At 42.1% G+C, this 19,011-nt stretch overlaps 2 protein-coding genes across 3 annotated transcripts; one reads left to right on the top strand and one right to left on the bottom strand.

Moving 5' to 3' along the window:
* Positions 1-386: 386 nt before the first annotated feature.
* On the bottom strand, positions 387-11,095 carry apba2a (amyloid beta (A4) precursor protein-binding, family A, member 2a). Of its 2 annotated transcripts, XM_034589236.1 has the most exons (13): positions 10,906-11,095; positions 8,902-8,979; positions 6,434-7,685; positions 6,141-6,245; positions 5,905-5,944; positions 5,647-5,792; positions 4,980-5,066; positions 4,348-4,533; positions 4,013-4,192; positions 3,687-3,899; positions 2,837-2,956; positions 2,567-2,707; positions 387-1,278 (listed from the first exon to the last, which is right to left on the bottom strand). In XM_034589236.1, the coding sequence occupies exons 3-13, from the start codon at positions 7,652-7,654 to the stop codon at positions 1,207-1,209; spliced, it is 2,511 nt and encodes an 836-aa protein (XP_034445127.1). In that variant the 5' UTR covers positions 7,655-7,685; positions 8,902-8,979; positions 10,906-11,095; the 3' UTR covers positions 387-1,206. The 2 variants fall into 2 exon arrangements, with proteins under 2 accessions (XP_034445127.1, XP_034445125.1); XM_034589234.1 differs by lacking the exon at positions 8,902-8,979 and having other exon boundaries at positions 10,906-11,094.
* A 348-nt stretch (positions 11,096-11,443) lies between these two features.
* fan1 (FANCD2 and FANCI associated nuclease 1) lies at positions 11,444-17,341 on the top strand. The gene is made up of 13 exons (XM_034589233.1): positions 11,444-12,984; positions 13,068-13,208; positions 13,478-13,676; positions 13,765-13,998; positions 14,097-14,228; positions 14,335-14,443; positions 14,532-14,651; positions 14,779-14,943; positions 15,034-15,196; positions 15,286-15,389; positions 15,471-15,665; positions 16,881-17,009; positions 17,109-17,341. The coding sequence occupies exons 1-13, from the start codon at positions 11,790-11,792 to the stop codon at positions 17,244-17,246; spliced, it is 3,024 nt and encodes a 1,007-aa protein (XP_034445124.1). The 5' UTR covers positions 11,444-11,789; the 3' UTR covers positions 17,247-17,341.
* Positions 17,342-19,011: the final 1,670 nt, after the last annotated feature.

The following is a 19,011-nucleotide window of genomic DNA, read 5'->3' as shown; positions in this document are numbered from 1 at the left end:
ACTGTCAATCATGATGTTTCACCCCATTCTTACAGCTCAAATGTTCTATTTACAGTGTACTTTTTAGTTTGGTCCATGTCTCATTAACTAACATGGAGGAGGCAGGGTTCATGAACGATACTGCAGCCAGCCACAAGAGGGCATTCAAGACGATTTGGCTTCACTTTTTAGTCTATGTTTCAACCCATTTAATTTAGCTTACTTTGACGTTTCATAGCCAGTGCAGGATTCCTAACCGTGCATGCATGTTGCTGATGGGCACTTTAATTTGTGCATAGTTTCTGAGCAGTATCACTGGTTGCAGTTTCCTTCTTTTCTTCTGAGTCCCCCCCCCCCCCCTCCCTCCAAAAAAATGTGAAAACACAAAAGGAAACAACCCATGAAAGTTCAAACCATCAATTGCTAAACCAAGCAAACGTATTTTATTGTCTTATCTGTTTGTTTTTTGCAGCAACACCTTAATAAATTAAAGACAAGCGAGTGTTCAGCAGTGAGTCTGTTTTTTGTTTTTTTTTGTGTTTTAACATTACATTCAGTCAGTAATGTGTGTTTTTATACATTCTTGTACGCTCTGGTAAAGGTAATGATAACCCATACTGTATGTCTTTGAAAAGTCAGTGTGTGTCTTTGGCCGTCAGCATCACCTTTATACACATAGTCTAGTGCCTTTGTACAGCATATTATCATCTTCTTTTAATATTTACTGTAATAGATTATCATGTCAGATTGAGACTTAATCCCTGGTCAGTAATTCTTCATAATAACATGCATATACTGTAGGAGTAATATGGCCTTTCCAATCGAGTCCTTGAGTAATCCAAAGTATTTACAGTAGAAGTACATTTTTAAACTCCATACACATTATAAAAATGACTAAATAAAAAATAAATGTACCAATTTATCTCTTCATAAGAAAATAACCATGACCTTAAAGCTACTTCTCTTCATCACCAGAAACTCACGTACAGTACTACAGACAGAGTATTCACATTGTAAGGCCATTATGACAATGTAATTCGAGATAAAACCTGAAAATGAGAACTGGGTGTTCTTTACAGCATTGCAACGAGAGGCCGAAAAAAAAAAAAATGATAGAAAAATAAATTCTCCTCGTCCCACCGAGCCGCCTGTCCATCGTCTGTCTGTCGGCGGTCGTCACACGGCGAAGACATGCAGAGCTGCAGTGGGCCGATCCATGCAGGGACTCTATATGTAGACGGGCGTCTCCTGTCCCGTCAGCAGTCGGAACATCACAGCCGGCATCGTCTTCATGTTGATCTGACAGAGACACGGCCAGCATTACACTGTCAACTCTAAGAGTCCACTTGCAGAGGCACAGTCACTCTTCACATCACTTGGATCTACTCCCGTATGAGCCATCACAGTGTGAGTCAGAGGAGAGTTTAGATCCATTCATGAGAAATAATGAGCTCTTATGTCTTTTATGGACAAATTTACAACTGGAGAAATGAAGAGAAAAATCCCACAAAAACAAATTCACACGATAGCAGCTGGTGAGATGTGTGAGTAGTGGAGAAGATCAAAAGCAATTTGAAATATGAGTTATGTAAGAAACTGATCTATTTCCTTTTATCTACAAAGAAAAGACTAGGTAAACACTCTTACTTGGTTTGTTGCTGAGAGTTACATGAGAACATTGATACCACTTCAATGACTGCATGGTAAATATGAAGCAGCCAATTAGCTCAATTCAAGATAAAGAGTGGAAACAGATGGAAACAGCCTACATCTGTCCAGGGATGATGTTGTCAGAGAGAATCAGATTAGCTGTTCCCTTCTTTTCAAGTCTTATGCTAAAACAAGCTAACAGGCTGCTGCTTCACATTTACCATATTTATACTTATTAATACGTTCTTTATTTTATGTATTAATTTAGTTTGTTGTAAAGCCCTTTGAGCTGTATTTTATGTATTGGCCGTTGGGTGGCTGTGGTTCAGGAGGTAGACTGGGTCATCCACTTCATCCTGCCGAAGTCTCCATGGGCAAGATACTGAACCCCACATTGCCCCTGATGGCTGTGCTGGGCAGTGTGTGAATGGGATGTGATAGAAGAAAAGCGCAGCATATAGGTGGCATATTTTTTAAGACAAAACTAAAAAAAGTGCAATATAAATGCTGTATAAATAAAATATATTATAATAATTTATTATCATCCAGACAAAAGAGTGGTATCAATCTCGTCATCTAACTCAACAAAGAAAATAATGTGAAATGTCTCACTTTTACTTCAGTGTACATATGGATATGCACTTGGATCAATAGATTTTATTTGGATTCAATAAATTAGCTCGACAATTTGAATATAAAATGGAATGACAATTAATTTCTGGCAAACTAAATCTTCACAAACTATCAACCTCCCTCTGTTGCACTTCGTACTACTAAGCTTTTATCGTTAAAGTATGTCTGCAATGATCTGGGATTTGAACCAGACTCAAACTGATCTAATGTGTGTGTGTTTCTTTAAAAGGCCTGTATGGCTCAGTGCTCTGTGTGCCTCAGTAATTACTGAAAACTGCCATCTTGTGGCATGAAGAGTTCTTACCTCACCCACTGACACGGACAGGTTTTGGACAATCTTCTCATGCGCCATAGCAACAACACTTTGGCCGTTTATCTCAATGATTCGGTGTCCAACGCGAACGCCGCCTCGCTCTGCAATGCCACCTCTCATCAGACTGCAGATCTGAGGGTGTGAAAAAGATTCTGTGACTGCATCTACAACACTGGTGCTCTTCAGAAGTAGCCAACCGTTCATTTTGAGCCTGACCCTAAAGTTCAGTGTCACGCTGCTCGCTGACAAGGGCTTACTCACAATGCCATTCTGAACACTGAAGCCCAGCTGGAACTTGAGATCAGGTCTCTTGATGAGGACGGTGGTGACAGGAGGACAGCTCACGATGCTCAGCTTCACCTTCACCTGATTCTTCAGACCCTGCAACCAAAACACAACCTCATTTTAAAAGGAGTCAGTTTATATTTTTCTCTCTTAGAATAGAATAGAATATGCACACAAAAAGAGTTGTTGTTGCCTTTCTGTGGACTGGATGTCACTTCGTGGAGTGAGGAATACTTATGGCCATTGGAATGAAGGCCTTTTAAAAAACATTTTAAGTTGCCAGAGGAACTCTATAGTGCCTCCTGGAGCTCACAGGCTCAAACTGGCTGAAGAGATGATGGGAGCTTTCTTCAGTGTCCTTGGGGAAATATGCCAAACCCCAAATTTCACCTGATGGCTGTGTCCCATAGATGCACAGCAGGAGTTTGTGTGTGAACGGGTGAATTGCGAAAACTTATGTTTTTCTTTCTATTTAGCCTTTTTGCAAAACATTTATAAGATTAAAAGGCATATTTTAGAAAATATATAATAACACCATGAATTGGTACCAATGAGCTTGGATTAATGTTTTGTTAAGACTTTATGTGATGTTGGGTGTGTTTTTGCATCATAATGTGGATGGAATTACTTAACATTACGCTGGTATGGCTTCATGACTAAATTATATATATTAACATATGTGTTTCTATCCATTTTAATTCATTAGGGTGTCATCAGAGGTTGTAGTTTGTGCTATAGACAGACCTTTTTGTCGTGAAGTGACGTATCATCAAGATTAGTTTAGAATCTGTAAAGACTCACTCGAGCTCCCTGAGAAGCTCAGTACCTTGATGATGCCCTGACACGTGGCCAGCGGCAGCCCCACCAGGCTGGTGTCATTAATGGACATGATCTGGTCACCGACGCTGAGTTTTCCCGAGCGAGCTGCGGGGCCGCTGTTCAGCATACTGGCCAGGATAACGGTGGGCAGGATGGAGCCCCAGCCGGACTCCACGATCACCACACCGAGGCTCTCCCCCTTCTGTTTCTCCACGTGCAGCTGCAAAGAAGAAAAAGCATCAATTTAAGATTCTTGAATGTGAGATTCTGCTTGAGTCATTCATGGTTAGGCCAAACCATCATTCGTTATGCCTAATGAAAAAAACTTCGCACCTCTTTACAGTTGTCTGAGTTTGAGAAATGTACAAGGTCGTCGTGGTACATTTCCTGGGAGTTGATGATGTCACTGTATTGTTTCTGGCTCAGGTCGGTGGGGTTGATGCCGTTGGCTCGCAGGAACTCTCTGTAGGCCACACTGAAGGCCTGACCAATGGACTGTGCGATCAGCTGTGCCTGTGGGAAGGGGAGCGTTTGGGGAAAACCATTCAGAATAAAGGATATCCCAGTTGACAACAGCAAGGAGGTTAGAGAGTGGTTTAAGTGACCACAGGATAAATAAAGTAAACCTAAAACTAAACGTGTATCCATAGTATCCACACAACACTCACATCCTCGGACTCAAAGACGTGGCAGACCATCCTGTACTGAGTCTTCCCTTCGCCGTTTGAATCGGGAGATTCTGAAAGATCCTCCGGTGAAGCCTGGGACACGCGCCTCCGAGCCATCAGAACCACGATACTACCAATGTCTGCAATGTAGGAGATGGTACGCAAGGCACTGTCCATCATTGTCTCCTATGGAGCAAAAAGAATAAGAAACATGTCATCATCTGTAGTAGTGGTTTGGCTATGTTGTTGTTGTTTAACTAAATATTCTTTTCATCTTGTTTTTATTTTGTTCTTTTGGTCCATCCATCCATCCATCCATCCATACCACTTATCCTTTGAGCTGGAGCCAATCTTAGCTGGCATTGCGTGAGAAGCAGGGTACCATCTGCACCGGTCGCCAGCATATCGGAGGGCCAACATTCATTATTTTTATCTCATTCTACTAATTGTTGTCTGTATTTGTGTTATGTTTTATTTTTTATACATATGCATATATGTTATTTGTATGTTTTACCATACACCTGCCAGGGACTGCAGATGCAAACTAGCCTGCAAAGTAAGAGCTGGCACATTTACATGTTGGACTTCATTATGGAGTAGATTCAACACACAAAGATCTCAGAGTTACTGACCTGTGTGTCAGCGTTCAGCACTTTGACAGCTTTAGTGGAGATGAACAGGTCGACCTCTGTCATCATCTGAGCGTCTTCATCTTGGCTCTTTTGAATAAACAACATAGTGTTTTAATCAGATACTTCCTTTTCTGTATTTTCATCTCACACAGCAAACTTTGAGCTTGTTGTCCAAACACATAGACTGTATATAAATATATATTCAGATATAAAATATTATATCTGTCTGAATATACAGTATATATATTCGTTATATACAGTCTATAGACAAAACACTGACACAAGGAATAGTTGTAGGCAAAAAAGGACCAACAGCTCCACCGTGCGGTAACAAAATAAATCTACTGCAGAGCTGACCTTTCATAGTTCACCTGCCAATACGGATAAATCTATACACTTAAAAAAACATGTATTAATTGAAAAGTGCTTTGGGACATGAACGTCTGCCAATACCGAACAAGTCTCTTACAAACACAACAATTTGGAAACCTGCAACAAAAACCTCAGAACTTAGAATCAGGTTCAGATCTCTGTTACTTTGACAACTACGGCTCCAATGGCATTAAAATGATTTAACAGGATCCCAGATCCAGAATCGAATCATTTATACTCTGTTTCTACATGTGGCAGATTTAAATATTCAGAAACCATAACAATGGCGATTTACCTTGATACGACTGACAGCGTCTTGGGCCTGGGACATGCGAACAGACTTGGATGGATTTTTATCAGACAACACCTGAGTGCAGCCGAGGTAGTTCGCAGCGAAGATGATCCCGTCAATCAGATCCTCTGGCTCACAGGGACCGGGGACTATGCAGCAAAACAGACACCTCACGTTGTGACACAGTTACTTGCAGCTTTGATAAACTATATAAAAATGTATATATTTGAATGAATAAGAAGAATATTCTGAGATATTTACCATCTTCAAAGCTGGGGAAAGAAGAAGCCTCCTGTGTTTTCTTTAAGATAAGGTATTAGTCATGAGTTAGTTTGACTTCAAGTGTATTTGTGTGTATTTTGGTTAATAGTAGATACAAAAATATATATCTTTGGATAATGAAAGATTGAATTATGAAGAGTGAATTTACAAAGATTTACGGCTTTGACAGATCAGATGAAACAGCTTACAGCAGTTGTTGTTGAACACATGTTCACCTTGGGTGTGTTGGTCGTCTCTGCAGGGACGAGCTCCTGACACTGAGGCCTCCTCGGCTGCTCCGCCACATCCTCAGGCATCACGGCTGTGCTTGGCTTCTCACCCTGTTGTACACAAACATGTGCTTTAACTTGGGCAAGGCATGTTTTAAATGTTTCTTGTTGTCCCATAAAGATGAAAAACCCACATGGAAAAAAAGGGGGGACAAAGAGACATTGTGGCACAAGCTTTAACAAACACAAGCTACAGAGGACGAGATCTGACAGAGACCTGCCCTGTTGGCCGTGGTTACCTGCTGGGGTTTCTCTGGCCGTCTCTGCCTCTCCTCCAGCGGCTCCCTCTGTGGTTCTGGTGTGTGCTGAGGAGCCACCGAGGGTTTGGTGATCCTGGCTTTGTTCTCCTGGCTGTTTGCAGAAGGGGGACTGGGTCTGGGAACTGGGGGGGTCTCTTGACGAGGCTGTGGCTTCTGGGCGTCTGCAGGTGACTGTGCGTGGGAATGACGGGGTGGCGGAGGAGGATGTTGCTTACTGGAACCAGACTTAGCCTTGGTCCGAACAGCGGGCTTTTTGCAGTCCCTCGCTGAAGCCTTAGGACGCTGTTCAGTGCTGTTGGTCGAGCATCGTTTGATCCCAGAGACAATATGCTCAGTGTCCTCCGCTGCTCCCCTCCTCCCTCGCCCTTTGCTCTGCCTCTCCCTCTCTTTTGAACCCATGTGGGATGACTCACACTTCTTACTGGCTCCTTGGGTATTAGGGTTTCTTGTAACTCGAGTGACATCTTCTCTTTCCCTTTCATCGCCTCCCTTTCTAATTTTTTCATTATCATTGCCAGGATAAAGGCTGGTTGGTCTTTGAACAGTGTTCTTTGTCTCCTCTAAATCCTCGACAAACCTGGCCCCATCCAGCACCTCCTCTATCTCATCTCCGTCACTATAAAGGAACCTGTTCTCTTGGCCCTTCTCCGCTCCCTTCTCTGCTTCATCCGCAGGAACGGGGGCACAGTGTGACCTGAAGCGATGGCCCGTCTTGAGAGGCTTAGTGTTAGACTGCGATCCCTCACATATTTCTGTGCTATGACGAACTCTGGGAGCCAACTGGTCAGCAGCGCCGCTGTTCTCATTAATATTATCACCTCCTGCATGCTTTATATAGCCGGCATCCTCGGGACAGTACTGCTTGTAATACCTCATGTCCACCATGCCCTCCCTGTTCAAATGCAGCACCTCGTCGTAGTCCTGCTCGACATCAGAGCCCACGTTGTCATACTCAGAGCAGGTGTCCTCCATGTCCTCGGGACTGGGGTCAGAGCTCGTGTAAACGTGTTTTGCAGAAGCAGGAGGCGTCAGCTGGTCAGTGTTTTCATCCTCGATGGTGTGCGGTGGTTGCTCAGACGCCTCCTTCACCGAGCCCTGCTGCTCCTCGTGGCTCTGTTTGGTGAGTCCTGGACTGGGGCACGGTGGAGGGCTGGGAGCCAATATTTCAGAAATGTTTCCTGGCTTCTCACCATGAGCCATCACTGGCCCTGTATGCCCACGACTGTCAACCCTGTTAACATCAATAGATAACAAATTGTTTCATTTTTCAGGTCAGTGAAATAAATTTGTAGTAAATGTTCACCTCATACTATCATCAATGCCATGCTGCCTGTTTCCTCGTACTCATAGAAAGGTCACTGAACCATCATAGGTTTGCTGACATTCTGTGAGTTTGCTGTGAATTGTTGTATTGTAATGTATTGCCTTTTATATTATCCTGCCAAACTAGAATAGCACAAGAGTACATATCTCCACCAAGGCCCAACAGTCCCCTTATGACACCACATTTAAATTCACTAGATCAGAAATTTTGGGACCTGCAGCAAATGGCACAAAAAACAGCATATCTTGCAATGTTGGAGAAATTAAGTCAAAGAAAACCATTCCTGGATCCGCCCCCCTGTTTCGCACTAACATTTAGTGGGATCTTCCTTGGGCCACGCCTCCACAAAATTTCATGGAAATGGTTTGAGTAGTTTTTGCGTAATCTTGCTAACAAACAAACTTTGGAAACTTTACCTCCTTTGTGGAAGTAATTAGTTGTGTCTCGCTTAATTGTTGTGTTGTGCATGGCCTCTGTTAAATAAACTAATAAACTAAAGTGTTTTCTTTATTGGAACTAATACTGTAGAGATCAACTATCGCATGGCATCTCTTTCTCTTCTGTAAATACACAAATTATTAAGCCATTAAGATTAATACCAGGAGCAAAACTAGCTCTTCCCTTGTTTACTTTGTTGAGATGAAACCCAACAACTCACAGAGCATCACTCAAACACCAGACTTAAATAACTTGTGGTTAGTGATTGTTTTCCGCACTTGCACAACCTCTGGAATGACAATCTGACATCCCCTATTAGAATTAAATAATGTCTTTGTTTCACACGTCAAACAAGTATCCACTGATTAACGTCATGCTGATCTACATTCATCCATTATTTCTGCACCCTCAGCACCCACACACGTGTCATGTCACCCCTTTTGTCTGCCGATGTTGTTTGTTATCTGTCATCTTGCTTTGTTGTGTCTGCTCTAATTCTGTCTTGATGTCCTGCAGAACAGGAAACCTGCTGTAAAAACCGCTCTCAGTGAGCAGAGGCAGCAGCATGCAGTGCTTCCTTTCTGTTTGATCATTGTTTACTTAAAGTTCTTACAAAGATGCATCCCAGAATAATCCATACTGTGTGGTTATAGTTTGTGTGCCAGATTTATGATTCATGACTTACAGTCTCTGAGGATGCTGTGTGTGGAACAGTACATCATTCTGTTGACATCTGAAAAGCAGCTCTGAATAAATGTTTGACCTGGACCAAAGCACAACAAAACATCCTGTGTATTGGCAAATGAACAGATAATGTTATAGTTCTACAAGAATGTAAACACAACTGGTAGAAGACAAATATCTGCGCCCCCTCTTGTTTGGGATTTTTATGTATTTCAGGAGCTGCACAACAAAAAAGAAGCCATATACCCATCACGGCTCAGTTGCATGAATCAAACTATAGAGGTGAATATATTTGTTGATTGATCGCTAAATTGATGAGTCAATTAACAGAATTTTAATCTGCAACTATTTTGACAATCAGTTCATTGCATTTTGTCATGTAAAATCTCTCAATTCACCGGTTCCAGCCCCTGAAATGTGAACATATACGTCAGTGATATTCATTTTTGGATGGCAAATTAAAGTCGATCACCTTGGACTGTGGGGAAATATGATCGGCCTATTTCCCTACTTACTAACATTCTATGGCCCAAGCAGTCCATTATCTATTATATATCTATTATTAATATAGGAATTAGGAAAATAATAGACCCTTGTCATGGCAGGAAAATAGTGGGTAAACACAGGTGTTATTTATCACATTGTCAGCAAACATAACAGAACATTCATTAATGTAGTAACACCTGCGTTTACCTATTTCAGGTCAAAATGGCTGCCGTGAAGCAGGTGTATTGGCAGGTGTATTGATAATGCATAACAATTGCAGTTCTTCACTACTACAAACACACAAACACATACATAACACCAAAGAATTATGTTAATATTATAGAGTTCATCAGTTCAACAAGGTAAACAACACACACACAGAGAGGACATTACACTGACTTAAACGGATTTCTTGGAGACTTATCCTAACCTTATATTTCTTATACTTGCCTAATCCTTACCTTAACCTTAACCTTAACCTAAACCTAAACCTAAACCTAATCTTAACCTAAACTTAAAACATGTCCTCACCTTTAAATGTAATGATTTATGTTATAGGGACTTGCTTTTTGTCCCCATAAAGAAGACAGGTCCCCATAATATGAATGTATAAACACATATGTATATATATACTGTATGTATATAATTACATGTATATCTAATTTGTTTTGTCTTGTTTGGCTCCTCAGTTTAAAACATATATACTGTGTGTGTGTGTGTGTTTGTGTCTGTGTATGTGTGTGTGTGTGTGCTGGATCTGCTGCCACTACACGCCCAGTATAAACATGTCATCATCACCAAGCCCTCAACATGAAGCATCTTGTGGCTGAACTGGAAACACTGCTGTACTGTTGTTGCTCAACCTTTTTTGGGGGAAATGATTCCACACTGTGGTCACAGCAGTGTCGATCAGATCAGATGAAACTGAAATGGTGGTGGTCTTAACCCCTATAATAAACCACGCAGACCTCATCCTGACCTCTCTGCTAATTGAAAACAATAGGGACCATTACGGACCCCCCCTTCTCACGCATGTTGCCCTGCCCTTTGCGGATCTGCGGTGGTTTTTAATAAAGCCATTACGCCAAACTTTTGCCGCAGCATGTGCGTGTGTGTGTGGACGCCGCACTCACATCTGGCCACATATCGATAACATAATCGGACATATGGTTTTTCCCTGCGCGTACACTGTAGCGTGCATTAATGGAGCCCACTCCCTCCACACGCACGCACACAACACACACACACACACACACGCGCGCTGCTGGCTTCAGCATCTGCAAGCATCATATCATCATCATCCTCATCCCCATCACGCTGCTGCTGCTGCTGTAATTCCCATCGACCTTGATGTGGAGACTGCAGCGAGCTGACGTGCCGCTCAGAGGCTGATGCTGGAGCCCATCGCAGCATTGTCCTCCTCAGACCTGCTCTTATCGGGGCCTATTTGTGGAAATGCATCACTGTGACATTTCCATCCGTCCGCGCATACACACGAGTCCAGCGTGTCCCCACTCACCAGCATCAGTCCCGGCGCTGTCCCTCCATGTGAAAAACGCCCGAGTGCCGATCACATCTGGTCGCTCTCCGGAATGGTGAGTTTTGAATAAAAGCCGCACAGCAGCCCAGGAACGTGTGTAAGAAAATACACCCCCCACTCCACCCTCCATTATGTGCTCACTGCCCCCCAACATCACACACACACACACACACACCCACACACACACACACACACACACACACACACACACACACACACACACACACACACACACACCGTGTGAGGTCTGCACAGCCAAACATGAGGCTAAATAAGCGACCATTTCATTTTGAAGCGTTTATTTCATATGTGATTAAATGTGTAATTTAGGATGTTGGGGGAAAAAACTGAGTTATGTGCATTTTTTGCATTGTAATTCAAACAATATAAGTTTAGTTAAAAAATATATACACATAAATATTTTACATCCAATTGTGTTTATTTCCCCTTTTTCAGTTTTTTTTTTGTTTAGTTAATTAAAAATGATCGATATACTTTGGATCGATTACTTCCCCCTGACAGTCATTCTGTGCTCTGCTGGTTACGCCTGAGAAGCGGGATTGTTGTCACCCTGCAGCGCCTCCTCGGCTAAATGCTACCCGGCATGTTAGCTAACATCAAGAGCCACTGACAGGGCGTCTGGTCATGTTTCTGTGTTTTTTGTGACACACGCATGAGACTACAAGAGCTGCAAATATGCGCCGTGTTGAATGTGCTGTTTTTAATGTGATTATTTCTGAGCAAAGTTAGCTTTTAACTTAGCGTAACCACAGCAGTGTTAGCCCTGTCCACACTGGGAGTTCACTGCAGAGTTTGCAGCGAAGAGAAGCTTCTGAAAGACGTTTTCACTGAGCAACAACATAATGACCGACAGAGCCAACAAGGACAAGCCCAGGAGAAGTCTGTCATTGTCCAAGAGCAAGAAGAAAGGTAATGTCTCAGCTGGGACTCCTGCCCGTGCTGCCTCCTCCATGACTCCGATCACCTCATTCTTCAACAGCCAGCCTCCCTCCAAGCTGGCCTGTCCCCTGTGTGGCCAACTGGTACCAAGATTCAGGATCAATGAGCACATCGATTTGCAATGTCAGAACTTTGACAGAGGAGACAGCTGTGCCACCTCAGCAAGTAATAATGTTGTGCCAAGCACCCAGCTGTCACCCAGAAGGAATCCTGCAAAGTCCCCAGAGCTGGATCGAAACAAGGGAGAGGAGGTCAAAGAGACCAACACCAGCCCTTACTTCAAAAAGGATCACTTTCAGCAGGCTCCACGTGAGATAAACAGTAAAACTGTGGTCAGGACGATTGACCTGGGAAGTCTCTCCGCCAAGATATCTAAAAAGTGTCTGGACCCACCTGAGAGGACACAAACGGATGGTGAACCACTGGAAAAGGAGAGAGACCCTCCTGAGACTCTGAGCAGCTCGCAGAAAGAAAATGTCCTGAGTCAGAGTTTAGAGGACAACAAAGATAGTGTGAAAGTCATTGACCAGATGACAGAAACCTGCGATGAGACTCCAACAGCAGTGGCATATCTATCCTGTTCAGAAAAAGGACATACTCTTAAACAGAAAGAAACTATGAAACTTCCCAAACCAGAAACTTCCCAAAAACTAGTCACTCCAAAGTTGCAGGTTTCTTCCTCCAAACTCGCAAAGAGGAAAAAAACAACTTCCACTGGCAAGGTGTCCGCTTTCACTAAGAAAGCAAAAATGGACAAGAGCAGGGAGTCAGATGAGGTGTTGTCTAGTGAAATAAAAGCTGAGAAAACTGATACAGACCAAGATCAAACTGTCGTGCCTTCCACAACGTCTGACCCCCCTCTGAGTTCAGAGGAGATTTGTGATTTAACTGCTGCACTCATTAATAGTGATTCCCTGCCAGAGTTTGCTCAGCAGACCATCAGCGACCAAGCTGTCGAGAGCCTTCATCCACCCCATCTTCCATACTACCTCCGTAACTTCAGAACTGTACTAGAGGCGGTGCTGGAGAATGAAGACGATAGAGCGTTGTTCAACCAGGAAGATATGTCACTCGTACACGCATTTGAGAAGCTAACAGGTACGCTAGAATGTCACACAGTTATTATCATTTGACAACAATGAATAGAAATAATTGTTCTCATGTGTCTTCTCTATCAAAAGTCATGGGGCAGAAGCTGTATGTGAGGCTCTTTCAGAGGAAGCTGAAGTGGCTTCAAGTTAATAAACTGGATTATGAGCAGATATGCAGTGAACTGGGACCAGTTGCTGAGGAGCTGGTTCAAAGTGGTTTTCTGCAGTCAGGTAGATGAAGCCCAAATCTTCCTAATATCTTACATCTCTGGCTAACTTCAAATTACTGAAATATTTATTAGTATACTGTTGCAAGCTGTGTTTTCATATTTCTTTATTTTGTTTGACTGCTGAGAGAATGAATTATTGCATTGTTGTGTAGTAACTGGGAGTTAACACCATTTGTGTTATCCTCGTGAAAATCCACACCAACCCAATTGTGTACATTTTTTATTTTTTCCTTTAGATATCCACTAAATTTAGATTTTTGTATTTTAAAGAGAATGATCTTGAGGACCTCGGAGAAGCGCTGGATCTGCTGCCTGCTCCTGAACTCAAAGCTCTGGCTAAGAGCTTCCATCTGGGCAGTTCTGGGACTCAGAAACAGCAGCTTGTGGACGGGCTGCTTAATCTGAGCAAAAAAAAATCAATCTTCTCTCTGAGCCCTGCTCAAAACATCAGGGCTGTCATCCTCAAAAAGTGAGATGAGCAGTGACTTTGTGTTTATTCACTGTACTAGTAATGTTGTTATGATTTCACGCCTGTGCTTTCCTCTCCAACGTTCAAGGGCGAAACAGCTCGCAGGTTCCTGTGTGCGTCTGTGTCGTGATCCTCGCGCTGTTTTCTCCCGCATCCTTCTGCTCTTCTCTCTGACGGACACCATGGATGAGGAGGAGACGGCAGCTGGCGGGCAGAGCCAGCTTTTTACCATCCTGCTCGTCAACTCAGGACGTCTGGCCTTCCCAGACTACACAATGCAACGTAACACCAAGGTCTTCCTGGACAGAGAGGACCTGATTAGGTGAGGGCCTGCCAACAGAGTTCAGATTAAAAAAGATTTGTTGTTGTTGAAGAAGTATAAACAGGAATATATACGTCTTACTCCATTCATCCCACCAGATATGAAGTATCCATGCGATCCCTGCAAGAGGTAAACACAGCGATGCAGGCAGGTCAGTGGGAAGGGGCCCTAGAGATTTACACTGTTGCCAAAAGTGCCTGGCAGGAGCTGAAGAAAAACCATGACTTCAGGTGATGAGCCATCAATTTATTTATCAATCCCTTTGTCTCTGTCTGAAAAACAGATACAGAGTCCTTTGTGATTGTTTAACATTAACATTATCATTGTGTTGGATAGTCATCAGGAAGAGTTGCCTGTGTTCCTGCGCAGCTTCACTACAGGATGGTCTTACACTCGGATCTTATCCAGAGGGGTGGAGATCTTGCAGCGGCTACGTCAATATGAGGTTTGTCGATCTCATCCACTCAAACTCACACAAACGTAACCATGTTTGAAGTACGTCATAATTAAAAAGGAGAGTTTTGTGTTAACAGGAAGCAGTAGAGGAGCTGCAGTCCTTACTGTCGCAGTCTGTTTACTGTCCTGACAGCCGAGGGCGATGGTGGGACCGACTGGCGTTAAACCTTCACCTGCACCTCAAGAAACCTGAGCAGGTGAGCTGCAGTATCCGCTCACCTCCTCAGAGACATCCTCTTCATCTCATTCACTCATCATGTGCTCAGTAATCGATGTCTCGTGTTTTAATTTGCATGGCTGCTGCTCTTTTCCTGTTGCATTCAGGCAATTGGTGCTATTAGAGATGGGCTGACCGACACTCTGGTACGAACAGGACCTAAACTCTCCCTGCATCAGAGAGCCGTTCGGATGAAAGACTCTGCCAGCTTCAAGAAGTATCGCCTGCAACTCGGAGATTTACCCACTATTCAAGTGCAAGATGTCAAACATGTGAGTTTGCTGCATTATGTTCGCACTGAGCTTCCTCGGGAAAACACTTTTATCACTTTTATATTTTCCTGTTTGTACTTTTGCCTGCAGGTTACAATCCGAGGACAGCTGTTTCCTCATGAGGGAGGCATGGGCAAATCTAGGTTTCTTTTACATGCAAATGGTGAGGGGGAAGACAGCAGCGATGCCACAGTGATATGTTCTGTGGAAGAGCTGTGTTTAGCACATTACCGCCAAAAAGGATTTGACCAAGGTAAACATTGTTTCTCGCCCTGTAAAAACTAATAACGTGGATGTTCCTCTGATCACAAGAACAATATATTGTTGTTGTTAATGTAACAGGGATCCATGGTGAGGGTTCGACTTTCTCTACATTGTTTGCTCTTTTGCTGTGGGACGTAATTTTTATGGAAGGAATTCCAGATGTTTTTCGAAACCCTTACCAGGTAAAGTAAGCTCTCTATAAGTTTTGTTGAATAACCATGCATCGGAAAAAGTTTTAATTCATGTTTTGTTTCCCCTCAAAGACATGTCCACTGGATCTTTACACCGACTGTTTCTATGAGAACAGGAAGGAGGGGATCGATTCTTGTGTTCAGTTACTCAGTGAGGCGTCGGTGGAGACGCTGCATAGCATGTTGGAGGATGTCTGGACCTCACAGGAGGGTAAAGTGTGTTCCTTGGTCAGCTGGGAGCTATTCTCATCTCTTCAACATGCACAGGTATTTACTGTCAATCTTGCAAGTATACAGTGGCTTCAGAAAGTATTCAGTATAATAAAGCACTTGCAAACTATATTGTGTTGTAGATGTTATTTTGAATTGATTAAATTGCCATAAATGCACATCAATCTACACAACATAAAGGCAAAATTAAATATGTTTTTAAATAATTACAAATCCTCATCAAATCTCTTAATCAAATACTAAAATCTCACATTTACAAAAGTATTAAAATCCTTTGCTTTGGTTCTTGTTAACTTATGTCTAGATGTTGATTGGAGTCCACCTGTGGCAAACTGAATGGACATAGTTTAGAAAGGTACATACCTCTGTAAATAAGTTCCCATAATTCACACTGCATGTCAGGACAAAACCCAGGTCATCAAGTCCAAGGAGGTCTCTGTAGACCTCTGCAATAAAACTTTAGCAGGACATAGATCAGAGTGAGGGTACGAAACCATTTCTAAAGCTTTGAATGTTCCCAGGAGTGCACTAGTCACAGTTATTGTGAAATTGATTTTTTTCCGAGAGTTGCCCATCCGACCCAACTGACCGGCAAGAAGGGCCTTGGTCAGGGAGGAGTCCAACAACCACAAGTCATTCTAACAGAGCTTTAGAACGCCCAGTGTCATGCGATGGGAGGGGCCTTCTCAGTAGCATGGAGAGGGAGACAAGTAGAAACATAGACTTTATATAAAGATGGCCATCATGTGTCCATGTCCTCCCACTATCCAGAAAGGGAGTCAAAATATCCTGAATATGAACTCTGCCATCTTGAAGCAATGAATGGAGCCGCGGAATTGAAGTCCTGCAGGAACGAGTTCGATCAATGATGACTCAAGTCAATCTCAGCGGGCAATCGTGATGTTTCACTCAACTAATAAAAGCAAACTTTTAAGATTTCAGTTTTTATTTGTTAAGAAATTTGCTAAAATTTCTGAAAACAAGTTCATACTTTATCAGTACGATGTGTAGATTGATAAGCAAAAATGGCAGTTTTGCCAATTTAAAATAGTTTGTAAAAAATAAAGGTCAGTATATATCGTGTTATACATTATGAATCTAATAGATGTATAGTATTTTTTACTTAAATTGTGTGATGTTCTAAAGTGACAATCGGTTTCAATTAATAACTGATTAGATGTGTGTCTACATTTGTTATTTAGGTACTAACATGGTACTAACAGAACCACCTTTATTCACTGATATTTGCAGTCCCTGGTGTCTTGCCTTGGTGGAGCCTTCTTAGGAGGAGTAACAGCACGAATGTCACAAGACTACAGACACTGTCGCGCAGGTTTGCCTGATCTGGTGGTGTGGAACACCTCAGAAAACACCTACAAGGTGAGATATCGTCACGTCTTAGCTATTAGAATTAGGTTGATCCCTGAATCATGTCTGATTATTCTGCATAGCCTTGTGACACGGGTTGTCTTGTTGCAGCTGGTGGAGGTGAAGGGGCCCACTGACCGGCTGTCCCAGAAACAACAGATCTGGCTGGATGAGCTGCAGAAACTGGGGGCCGATGTAGAAGTGTGTCACGTGGAAGCTTGTGGAGCCCGAGGAGCTCGCCTGGAATAAAAACAAAGAAGAAATGACTGAAGAGATTAAATGGAAACATGAGCAGAAAGACTGAAATAAACATTATTTGTGTGCTGATTCTGATGTTTATCTTCCATTTACAACAACTTTAACCATATTTGAGTAATGGGAATGTTGTCAAAAGGAGTGTTCTTTGGGAATGTGGTTTTATCATCAAGTCAACCACTGCATCAACAGGAAGAGGTGCATCATGGGATGATCATCACAGAGAACTGCCAGGATCAGAAATAGCTTACACATAATCAGAGGTTATGCTTGACAGGAAATTGATCCAATGACCTAACAAACCTGATGGTGTTTCCTTCTCTCTTCCAACACCGCATTCACGGGATCTTGGGTTGCCAAGCAACATAAACATGTAGTTGGCTGCTTATGAATTGTATGATGGCTCTGTGAGTTTGTTATGCAAGTGAGGTGGCTTTATAAATCTATATATATGCCGTTTGCTGCTACTCTACCAAAAATAAAACATCAATTGGGAACCAAGAAAAAGATAATAGGGCAGCAATTAATGATTATTTCTGTTATTGATTAAACTGCTGTTTGTTTTCTCCATAATGTGAATAATTAATAGGTCTATAAAATGTCATGTTTGTGCCCAAATTAGCAGTTGCTGTGCCGGTTTGTCTGAATAACAGTCGATTTACTACAAGAATCATCACATAAGACAAACGCAGCAAATCCTACAATTGGACCTGGGAAATGTTTTAGCATTTTTGTTTAAAGAAAATTTAAATGATGTGTTTTATGTAATAACATAAAAAAGATCGGCCACTGGATTAAATGCAATGGTGAAAGAAGTACTCAGAAATGTACTCAAGTGAAAGTATATGTTATAGAGTTATAGAGTTTTCAAGGTCTCAAGAGAAGATGTTCCTTTATTCTGTTGTGCATAAGTTAAAAGGTTGTGCACAAAGGTTATTTGGATTTCAATTTTATTATGCAAGAAGATGAAAACAAACTAAGTGGAAGAACTTCAGCCTTTCCATTTAGGAATGATTGAAGTTATTTGATCATAATCGTAGACAAATTTCTTTATCACGTATATTAGTACTTAATGACCTAGTGTAAACCTTATCAGGGCTTTGCACCACTGCAGGATCTTTAGTCCATAATAATACACCATATTTTAGTTTGTTTTTTTGCTTTTAAAAACAAAGCACTTACGAACTATAACTTTCAAATGAGTGTAAAGTAAAAGTGCAAAATTAAAGACGTAGCATACATTGAAATACCCAAGTACGAAAACACTAAGTGTAAAATTTAAGAGCACATTGGGTGTAATTATGAGGAGTCTGGGAAAAAATAAAGGTTCAGTGTGTAGAATTTAGTGACATCTAGTGGTGAAGTTGCATTTTGCAGCTGAATACCCCTCACCTCAACATGGCGGCCGCTGTAGAGAGGATCCGCTCCCGATGTAAATATAAAGTATTTAAATATAAAGGAAAGATTCTAGGGTAAAGAAAACAACAATTCGTACAATTTAGATGAAACACACTTGGGAAAACATCACAAGGATTATTTTTATATTCTATTTCTGCCAATAGATCCCTTTCCCCTAAATCTTACACCCTGGACCTTTAGGAAATCAGTTTGATTTCCTCATTTTGAAAGTCTCTGTGAGGATGGGAGAAGACACATACATTCCTTTACTTTACATTACTTTACGTTACGTTACATCCTGGTTTGCAGGCCTGGGTCGTGGACGCGTTTGGGGGAAGGGATGCCAGGTTGCTGTGCGTGT

The sequence above is a fragment of the Hippoglossus hippoglossus genome, chromosome 6, assembly GCF_009819705.1.
Source record: "Hippoglossus hippoglossus isolate fHipHip1 chromosome 6, fHipHip1.pri, whole genome shotgun sequence".
Lineage (NCBI taxonomy): Eukaryota > Metazoa > Chordata > Actinopteri > Pleuronectiformes > Pleuronectidae > Hippoglossus > Hippoglossus hippoglossus.
Note: the sequence above shows the minus strand (reverse complement) of the source record. Positions and strands in the feature narration are given on the sequence as shown.

Bases quoted from the DNA above. Each gene is read 5' to 3' on its own strand.
- apba2a (XM_034589236.1), bottom strand. From the start codon at position 7,654: ATGGCTCATGGTGAGAAGCCAGGAAACATTTCTGAAATATTGGCTCCC. The intron at 6,246-6,433 runs GTAACCACGGCC...TGTGTACAACAG, and splicing joins GGCCAGAGAAACCCCAGCAG to GGTGAGAAGCCAAGCACAGC. The intron at 1,279-2,566 runs GTAAGAACTCTT...TGTCTCTGTCAG, and splicing joins TGTCCGTGTCAGTGGGTGAG to ATCAACATGAAGACGATGCC.
- fan1 (XM_034589233.1), top strand. From the start codon at position 11,790: ATGACCGACAGAGCCAACAAGGACAAGCCCAGGAGAAGTCTGTCATTG. The intron at 12,985-13,067 runs GTACGCTAGAAT...CTCTATCAAAAG, and splicing joins CGCATTTGAGAAGCTAACAG to TCATGGGGCAGAAGCTGTAT. The intron at 13,677-13,764 runs GTGAGATGAGCA...CCAACGTTCAAG, and splicing joins AGGGCTGTCATCCTCAAAAA to GGCGAAACAGCTCGCAGGTT.